Below are 9,790 nucleotides of genomic sequence, written 5' to 3' on the forward strand. Positions count from 1 at the left end.
ATGTCATATTTGCTTTTACTCGCTCGTCTTTTCCCACCCCAGCACAAAGTGCCTCTACTTCACTCTTAACATCTCCTTGTTGGCGGCTCAACTACTTTACTGTACCTCAAGAGTTTACGAGCAGCACGTGAAGGCACCGCGTCTTCTTCCTCGAGCCTCCTGGAGAGACTTTTGATTGGCTGCCAGTGACATCATCCCTACTCGTACGTGGGACTCGACTGAAGGCAGCTCAAGCGACAGGCCGCCACAGAGAGAGGCACGCAGCCCGGCCAGGCCCCGCCCACCGCAGGGCCGGACCTCACTGTACAGAGGGAGCGCATTTAATATTAATGAGGTCGCGCATTGGCTCAGACGCGCGTCAATCCTGCTGCGCAACTTCTGTAGGCTGGCAGACTTCCTTCAATATTATTTCTGGGGAGAGCAGGGTAAAAGTACTAAAAAATGTTGCCGCTCCACAACACCGGGACGGACTGAATGGAGGCAACGCTGTCAGCGAGCGGAGATCATAAATCCGTCTACAGTGACCCGCGACACACACCGGTAAGAGCAAATAGTTTGGAAGATTAGTGTTCAAGTTGTTGTTGAAATGCACAGTCATAGAGATTTCACTCGACTCTATAATTAATGAAGAGGAATATCTAATTGCTTGCATCCATTTTGAGCTGATTAGTGCTTAATATCCTTATTGTATAATTAGATTTTTATCACAGCTGTTATCTCTGTTAAATCTCACCGCTGCGACAAAGTTACAATCTCCAGCTTTCAGACGCAACCACCTCGCTTTTATTCTCTATTTTTTTTTCTTTTTTCTGTGCCATACAGCGGTGTGAAATTGAATTTCCTGCCGTGTTCAGCTCATCTGATCAGTTCGTCTCGTCCTGAGAGCCATATCATATTCTCGGCACGTTCTCATGCCGGTTTCTTCAATGAATTTGGCCATGAATGATTTTGTGCCTTTGCTTGAAGCTGCACCGTGCTTAAAGGATGCCAGCGGCCGGGACAGGCAGTGCTCGGCGGGTGTCTTTACATAATATGCCAGGATGACATGCTTTTAAAATGCTCAGGCTGCTGATCAAAAGGAATTGCCACCCTTCTTCTTTTTTTTTTTTTTGTACCCCGACTTTCCATTTGGGGGAGAGAGCAAACTGCGGCGTAGCGTTGATGCAGTATTTTATCTTTTTTTTCTTTTTTCCCCCTCTCTTGTTATAAAAGCTTTGGAGCAGACAGAGCAGCAGAGTTGGGATGAAATATTCAGCACCACACTCTCTCTCTCTCTCTCTCTCTCTCTCTCTCTCTCACACACACACACGTACAGTATCTGGAGGATGATTCATATTAATTACAAAGTGATTCAGTTACACCAGACTCTGTGATGATTTCACTGTTTATTATTAGTGGCCAGTCTGTCACGCCTACATTTTCCCACCAAGTTGGGTGTAGCCCTGCAGGTGTTGACACTACTAATATTTGGCTCCAGCAGGCGTTTTCTAGTTTGCATGTTGATCAAACAGACACGAGGTCCGCCTTTGTGCTCTCCAGTGGACGCAGAATTCATTGAACCCAACAGTTTTTCTTGCCTCTGTCTCCACAGAGCGGCTTGTTGACTTCTCCGTAAACGTCCAGCCCTCGGCCTCCCCATGCCTCCATCTCCCCTTGACGACAGAATTGTGGTGGCGCTGCCAAGGCCGATTCGACCTCAGGAACTCCAACTGCGCCTGGACACCAGCTACCTGGACTCCATTGCCACCAGCAGCAGCAGCAAGACAGTCATCAGCACCACCGTGGTGAAGATCCGGGCGACGGCCAATCTTGTAACGTATATGCCCTCATCCAAGGGCTCCACGCGCTCGTTGTCGTGTGGATGCAGCAGTGCCAGCTGCTGCTCTGTGACTACCTATGAGAAGGACAGCCAGAGCCTCAACCACAGCCAGGTGAGCGCCAGCAGCCCCAACCTCAGCTATGCTGGCGCCCCGACTCCTATGGTCAGCAACCATGAAGCATTAAGCGCCCCCAGTCTCACCCCTGGCACCCCGAAGGTCCTGTCAGCCGTGAGGGTCATCCACCCCAATGAGCTGGCCAAACGGATGACCTGCTGCCCCATGGGACACCCTGTGGGGCCCATACCGGTTATCATCGACTGCAGGCCCTTCATGGAGTACAACAAGAGCCACATCCGGGGGGCCGTGCACATCAACTGCTCCGACAAGATCAGCCGGCGACGGCTGCAGCAGGGCAAGATCACTGTGCTGGACCTCATCTCCTGCCGTGAGGGCAAGGACTCTTATAAGGGCATCTTCTCCAAAGAGATTGTGGTTTACGACGAGAGCACCACGGACCCGAGCAGGCTGACGTTCTCCCAGCCGCTGCATGTGGTCCTGGAGTCACTGAGGAGGGAGGGCAAGGACCCCATCATCCTCAAAGGTAACACCTAAGAGGGTTTGTGAAGGCTTGGGCGAGAGGGGGAAAAGGCTTTCCTGTATGAAAAGGGATAGAAACCACAATTTCATGGGCTTTAGTTTGACTCCGGAGAGAGTAAATCAGATCAGACATCTGAAAGCAATGTCCGATTTAGCAGTGCTAGAAGCTTAGTGGCAATATAAACTGATATGAAACTAGTGTGGCTGCATAACAATGTGTGCAAAGCCTGTTAAACTTTCCCCTTTATTGTTTTGGTCAGCTGATGTTGCCTGTAAACACACTGGTTGTAGCTTTTTTCCTCCTGTCAGCTCTTACAACATCTTATACAACATCTATTGCACGTACAAGCCCATGCACACTCTGTCTACATCAAACATATGCACACACTCCTCACCAGCTTTCTGTATGACACATATTAAGCATTTTGCAGGCAGTAAGAAGCAGCTGTTGGTAAATAAGGCGGTCTACCGAGATAGCATTCCCTGGGTCGCTGCCATGTTTTCTATCTTTGGTGTGTGTGTGTGTGTGTGCGTTTGAAGCTGGAGCAGCATGTCGTGTTGGGGGCTGGGCTGTGCGAGTGCTTCCTGAATGCCTCCGAGTCACCGTCTAGCCGCAAGATCACAACACCTTGATCTCTCCTCTTCTTCGCGTCTTCGTCTTCGTCTTCGTCTTCGTCTTCGTCCTCGTCCTCGTCCTCGTCCTCGTCCTCGTGTGCTTTGATGGACGAGGCTCTCATCCTGCGCCGGGGTCTGTCTGAAGCTTGCGTCGGTGGGAGGAACAGGCAGACTGTCTTGCTCTTTCTTCGCCGGGCTTAATTCTTGCAAAATGCAAGACATCCTCTCTGCTGAGGGATTTGAATGGCTTAGCCTGACTTCTTTATCTGCATTACAAGACCTTTTTCTTATCCCATGTGTTGAAATTTACATGTTGATTGTAGCCTAAATGACCAAAAACACTTTGTATGTTATGATTTAATGGTCCATATTTTACCAAAATGTGAACAGAACCTGCCCCTCAGCACAAAATTTGGCTTTTGGTCCCATTATGAATAATCCTTTAATTTTTTACATCTAATGGTGATTATAGGGCTGGGGAACATGGCCTTAAAGGATGAGTCCACCCAAAAATGTTCACCGTTAAAAACTTAGGTATTATCTATTCACCCTCATGCGGATGAAAAGTCAGTTTTGTAGTCCACTAAACATTTCTGGAGCTTCACAGCAAAACAACGTTGCAGCATTCTCCTTAGCAACTGAAGTAGACAGGGACTTGTTTTATAACGTAGAAAAACAGCAGGAAAAAAATATAAAATGGCTCCATACAGCTTGTACGGCGTAATCCAAGTCTCACGAAGCCCTGAGATCCCAAATTAATTTGAAAAAGGCGTTATTTACATTTTGGACGTGAGGTCAAGCAGGTGATCAAATAACATCTTTTCAAATCAATATGGGATGTTTGGGCTTCTGAAGACCTGTGTATTTTTTCAGCTGTTTTTTTCCCCCCATCTACTCCAGTTGTTTAGGAGAATGCTGCAATGCTGTTTTGCTGTGAAGCTCCAGAAATGTAACTTCACCAGACGTTCCATCGGCATGAGGGTGAATAGATAACGACTGTATTATCATTTTTGGGTGAACTGTTCCTTTAAAATGAGCAATATTATTGTGAAACAGGAAATATATCTCGGTATTTTTGAAATCTCCTCAAAAGCACTTCTTAAATGGAAGGACTAGGCGACAAAATCAAATACCATGATATTCTTTTACAGAATACTTGTGATAATATTGTTGGCATGACTATTGGTGCTTTCACAATATCAACACAATGAGATGTTTGATAAATAATCATCAGGAATGTGGATATAATGTATAAGTTGGTAAGAGCAAGTATAGAACAAGTAGGACAGTCTGGCAAGTTCAAAAAATGACATCAGTTTACTGTAATGCAGTAATTTAAAACTAGGAAAAGCAACACTGAACATGGGATCCAAAGTCTAAGACAGTCTCATATTGCTGTAGTGACTAAGACTTCATTTCCTTATACGTATAAGAGCTTTCTAACTTGGCGACGTAGTCAGAGGATTTTGATCATTACTCGTAGCACTAGTGACATATTTGGAACGTGTGTGTATGAAAGCTGCTGAATAATTTACTCATGTTTGCTCTGTTACCAGCACGCTTTAGTCATGATTTATCGTCATACTGTTGTTGTGTGATTCTCTGCTTCACTTGAACCACAGAAATCTTCCGTCGCTGCCACGCTGCAACTCTGAGAGCAGTAATAGGTTACATTTAATCCGTCAGAATTGCCATAAACAACATGTCAGTGGTGTCGGAAGGTTTAGGGTAAGCGCTGGAAACAGCAGGTCTGTGGTGTGAGAGGCCTCTGCGAGGCAGAAGCGGTAGTTTCTGAGCAGGAACCGAGCCCATGGCTTATGAAAGTGATAGGCACAGTTTTCATGTTTTCCCCTGTGAGTTTAGTTGAGAGATAATGACAGATGGTCACACTTGACAGATTTCATCTCACAGCAATGTGCTTCTTCTGGAGCTTCTGTTATTCTCAGTTTACTAGGAAAAGTATGGTTTATCAGCTGACTTCGACCTGAAAAGAAAGACGGGAAAGCAGTTTTCACAGTTCACTACGTGACTAGCTTGGCAACTTGACTTGGCTGTTGATGCTAGCAAAGAGATGTTAGCTTTCAAAAATGTGTGAAACGAGTGTTGTTTTAGTTCATTCCTACTGCCGTCTTCAACCTCTTTCTCTGTGAAAAAGCGCTGATAAATGCACCGCCGACACTACCTGCTCAGCACCAAACAACACACAAACCTTGCATCCAGCTTGTGAACATAGCGGAGCATTTAATGACAGACGGTCACACTCGACAGATTTCATCTCACAGCAGTGTGCTGCTTCTAAAGGTTCTGTTATTCTCAGTTTACTAGGAAACGTATGGTTTTTCAGCTGACTCCGACCTAAAAAGAAAGATGTTGGTTTAGTCTGAGCCAAAGTAGGAAGCAGTTTTCACTAGCGCAGAGACTTGACTGCGCATTTAAATAATGAGCAGACATTTACTTCCTGCAGGTGTGTTGTTTTGGTTCTTTCCCACTGCTCTCTTCAACCTCATTTCCTGTGAAAAAGCTATGACAATTGCACTGCCTACACTCTGTGCTCAGCAACAATTGACAGACAAAGTTAGCAACTAGCTTGTGAACATATCAGAGTTTAGCCAGATATTGCATCTGGGAGTTGGTGGAGACCAAACCAGAGCTAAAAGGAGACTGAATATTGAACTAAGATGGCCAGAAAAACAAGTAAATAAATGCTAATGTTACTTTGTGTCTGCTGCAAAAGTTTGCTTACGTTATGAAAAAGTCACAAAAGCAGGTTGAGCATTAGGTGCTGGACAAAATTACAGTTGGAAAAAACATTTATTTTAAACTTCAATACAATACTAGTACATTAAAGAAAATACGCAATATCAGTTTCGATAGCAGCAAAGTAAAAAAAACATTTCAACAACCTGCACATAATGAAAATCTGATTGTAGATCAACTGTTTTATGGCTTCAGTTCTTTCGACACTATCAAATGCGGAAACTTTAAACATGAGGTTTTGAAAAAGTACTGAAATCTCTACTTTTGATGACCTTAATTTATAAGGAGAAAAAATATAAGTGCTGCTTAAGACTTAGGCAAGATTTTGTAAATTAGCCACGAATCTGAAGAACAATGCAGTCTGGTGAAGTGGCTGTCAAAAATTCTGATCTTGTAACTTGTTTAAACTGTGACATTCTGAAGGTGTACGTTATGACCTTTTGCAGATGTTCAATACAGACGAGGTTTTTGAATTTATGAATACAGCTCTGTGTTTTGAGCTCAAATTGTTGGACATGTAATAAAATATCAATACCAGTGGAAATTACCTTTAACATCTGGTGCCAGATAACCTGTGAAGACTTCCCATTCTTCTTTTTACTGTAGTCTATTTATTACCATGACACCTCATTACAGTGAGGACTGTACCACAACATCAGGTTAATGTCTTTGTTCTTGTTGGTGAATACACTCCCCCGACAGTTGACAGGAGATCCCCACCTGCCCGGTCACCAAGTGGAAGTTGTGTGATGACCTCACATGGCATGATGTCAGCTCTCGCAATGTGAACAATACATGGACTGATACTGTGTGTGTGTGTGTGTGTTTGTGAGACACTTTCCACCCCCCTCCACACAACTCGTGAACTGAAGGGAAACTTCGCCACCACTGGCAACAGGTGCAAACCAGTTATTTGGAGAAGTGCAGATGTCCAGTGAGAAGTATATTAAACATTTAGTACGTCTATTTACCTGCAGATTAACAAGGGGGATTTCTCATGCCTCTGCCCAGCTAGTGGAAACAGTCTTCGCAGCTATTTTGACATTGTCTCTCCTCAAAATGAAGTTTACTGTCAGTTTTTTGAGACAGAAACACTGCCAGTCCCTTCATATTGATTTAATATCCAAATTGAGACATTAAATTTACAATCAAATGAACAGTGTGTTCTGAGGATTGAGAGGTTTCTGTTACGTTTTAGTGCTTCAGAGCTCTTTAAAGCAAGTTGTCGTTGCTCTTATCAGATGTGTATGCAAAGCGTACTTGTCCCACTCGGTTGTAATGTGTGCCATGTGGCGGACAGACACATGTATTTTTAGCATGGAGGGCTCCAGTGGGAATTGAACCCTTAACCCCTGGCAGTGTTTGCTTCATTCTCTTTCCAAGGAGACCAACAAGGTCAGTTTGTGGTGACATGAAATATAAAGTAAATAAGAAAAGGTTGTTTTCCAGTAATTTTTTTTTTTGCTAAATACTTCCTGCTCACCCTGCGCTGGTTTTAACTTTGAGCTCATGTCACAATCTTTCTGCTCTACAGGAGGACTTAGCTGCTTCAGACAGAACCACGAGAACCTGTGCGAGCACTCGCTGCACCTCCATGAGGGTTTGGACACCGGTGCAGCTGCAGGCCTGACGGGGGCGCTACCTCACTCCCTGCCCTCCACCCCGGACATCGAGAACGCAGAGCTGACACCAATCCTGCCCTTTCTCTACCTGGGGAACGAGCACGACGCTCAGGACATCCATCTGCTGCAGCGCTACAACATCGGCTACATCCTCAACGTGACCACCCACCTGCCGCTCTACCACTACGACACGGGCCTCTTCATCTACAAGCGCCTCCCCGCCACAGACAGCAACAAGCAGAACCTGCGGCAGTATTTCGAGGAGGCGTTTGAATTCATCGGTATGAAACCTCTTTTGAGCTTTAAGCAATATAACTGAATGCTTTATGGGGGCCTGAAGCAGTAATCTTATATCTTTTATTTATAACTTTTCAGAGACAAAACATTGAAGCGGTAAACAAACAGGAACATTATCCACCTCCTCCATGTAAGGGGAAAAAAAAGACAAGAAATAACAATTAGTGTACTCTTCAGAGGTTTCTATGGTAATCTGTTTATACAGTCACATGACATGATCATCACTGGTCTTTTTAAACAGCTGTAACATGGCTGCAATTGCTGCAATCCTTTGGGGCAACTGCAACCGTCGAAGTTATGTCCACTAAAAGTGCTTGTTTTTGCCATTGTCTGTAAGAATTGTTTCTGTAATGTCGTCAGACAACAACTTCAGCCTGTCAGTGGTAAAAACAACACGACTTTGATAGTCAGAGTCGCCCCAAAAGATTAAGTAGCAGCAACAGCAGCTGTGTTGTGGCTCCCAGCTGAGGTGATCGCCTGAACCAAAACACGTTAATGTGGAAAGGATTAAAGCAATTCCTCTTGAAGTATTATACATCCAGAATCTATACACCTCACTCTGTGGAACCCATTGAGATATTTTCAATCTCAAGTAAAATATAACATTCTCTGTTGTGACTATATGAATGTAAGAGACATAGAAACGGTATTATAAGTGGGCTAGTGCTCAGTTAATCTGAGCAGGAATGTACAGTTTCCAATTCTCTACAGGTTTGATGATGTAGACGTAGATAGATGCCCGGTCACAAGGGAAGTATTAACACCATGTATGATAAGTGAACTTCCCCCGATGGAACTAAACATTTACTTTATCATGTTCTGATTGTTTCCATGTTCCTCTCTGCAGAGGAAGCACATCAAGCAGGTATGGGCCTTCTGATCCACTGCCAGGCAGGCGTTTCTCGTTCAGCCACCATCGTGATCGCCTACCTGATGAAGCACACCTGGATGACCATGACGGACGCCTACAAGTTCGTCAAAACCAGGAGGCCCATCATCTCCCCGAACCTCAACTTCATGGGCCAGCTGTTGGAGTTCGAGGAGGACCTCAACAACGGAATAACGCCACGAATCCTCACACCAAAGCTGACTGGTGTGGAAACCGTCGTCTAAACGAACATGTCGACTTGACGCTCACACTTGTACTGACTCTCGCGGCTGCTCTGTGAGAGCCACTGTATTCTTCTTGAATCTCCTCATGCTCATCTTGGACTCTCTGGAGTGCCAAAGCTTTGGGTCAGTGGTGAGGAGAAATGCCAAAAATCCCTACTGTTTGGACCTGGCCGAAGTCCCGGAGGAGAAGACGAGTTAGAGCGATAGAGATGGAGAGATAGAGAAGAGAGGCGGTCAGTGGGAAGCTTCCCATCTGTGACCGCAGAGGAGCAAACATGAGGGGAAAGGAAATCGGTTTGGGAAAGATACTCTATGTGCTTAGGGGCAATTACAGAGAAGAGAAACTCTTAAAGCTCACACTGTGGCACACAGTTTCTGTTTGCAGACTCAGGCGGGGTTGGCCACGGCAGTGCCTGTCAAAAAAAAAAAAAAAAAAACACACAAAAAACAAAAAAAGATGAAGACTTGTTTGGTGTGTTCATGTTGTTGTTCTATTTTTATACAGGGGTTTATGGGGGTGACCATGACGAGCCCACAGTGGCTTACTGTGCAATAATTTCAGAGTGGAATGCAACTGAGACCTTGATCTTATGTGTATATATCGGTAATGATTACGCAACATTTCCAGCTCTTTGCTGAAATGCCATTTTGATGTTAATGTAATTACTGTTGTTCAGTTCTATATGTTTATGGTGCATACAGTTATGCTGTAATATTTGGCGCAGTTGTGTACAAGAGACAGAAAAAATGGGGTTTTGTTTGTTTTTTTGAGTGCAGCTTTGTGGGTTTATGTCAGTCACTGAAATCCATATTTAGTGTGTTTGCTTCTTCGTTTTGCCATTCCTACATCCACATATGCATATATTTTAGCAATACATCTATTACCAGACAGCCATAAGAGCTTATTTTAATGCATGGCTGCTGGCAGAGGAAAGGACACTCTGAAATAATCAGTGAATCTTGTAAAAC

The 9,790-nt window shown here is 44.5% G+C and overlaps 1 protein-coding gene across 1 annotated transcript; it reads left to right on the forward strand.

Annotated features, from left to right (window-relative positions):
• The first annotated feature begins 392 nt into the window (after positions 1 to 392).
• Positions 393 to 9,238, forward strand: dusp10 (dual specificity phosphatase 10). The gene is made up of 4 exons (XM_073492248.1): positions 393 to 540; positions 1,592 to 2,421; positions 7,324 to 7,692; positions 8,556 to 9,238. The coding sequence occupies exons 2-4, from the start codon at positions 1,638 to 1,640 to the stop codon at positions 8,819 to 8,821; spliced, it is 1,419 nt and encodes a 472-aa protein (XP_073348349.1). The 5' UTR covers positions 393 to 540; positions 1,592 to 1,637; the 3' UTR covers positions 8,822 to 9,238.
• Positions 9,239 to 9,790: the final 552 nt, after the last annotated feature.

This window comes from Pagrus major, chromosome 22 (genome assembly GCF_040436345.1).
Source record: "Pagrus major chromosome 22, Pma_NU_1.0".
Taxonomy (NCBI): domain Eukaryota; kingdom Metazoa; phylum Chordata; class Actinopteri; order Spariformes; family Sparidae; genus Pagrus; species Pagrus major.

Bases quoted from the DNA above. Each gene is read 5' to 3' on its own strand.
- dusp10 (XM_073492248.1), top strand. From the start codon at position 1,638: ATGCCTCCATCTCCCCTTGACGACAGAATTGTGGTGGCGCTGCCAAGG. The intron at 2,422-7,323 runs GTAACACCTAAG...TCTGCTCTACAG, and splicing joins GGACCCCATCATCCTCAAAG to GAGGACTTAGCTGCTTCAGA. The intron at 7,693-8,555 runs GTATGAAACCTC...TCCTCTCTGCAG, and splicing joins GGAGGCGTTTGAATTCATCG to AGGAAGCACATCAAGCAGGT.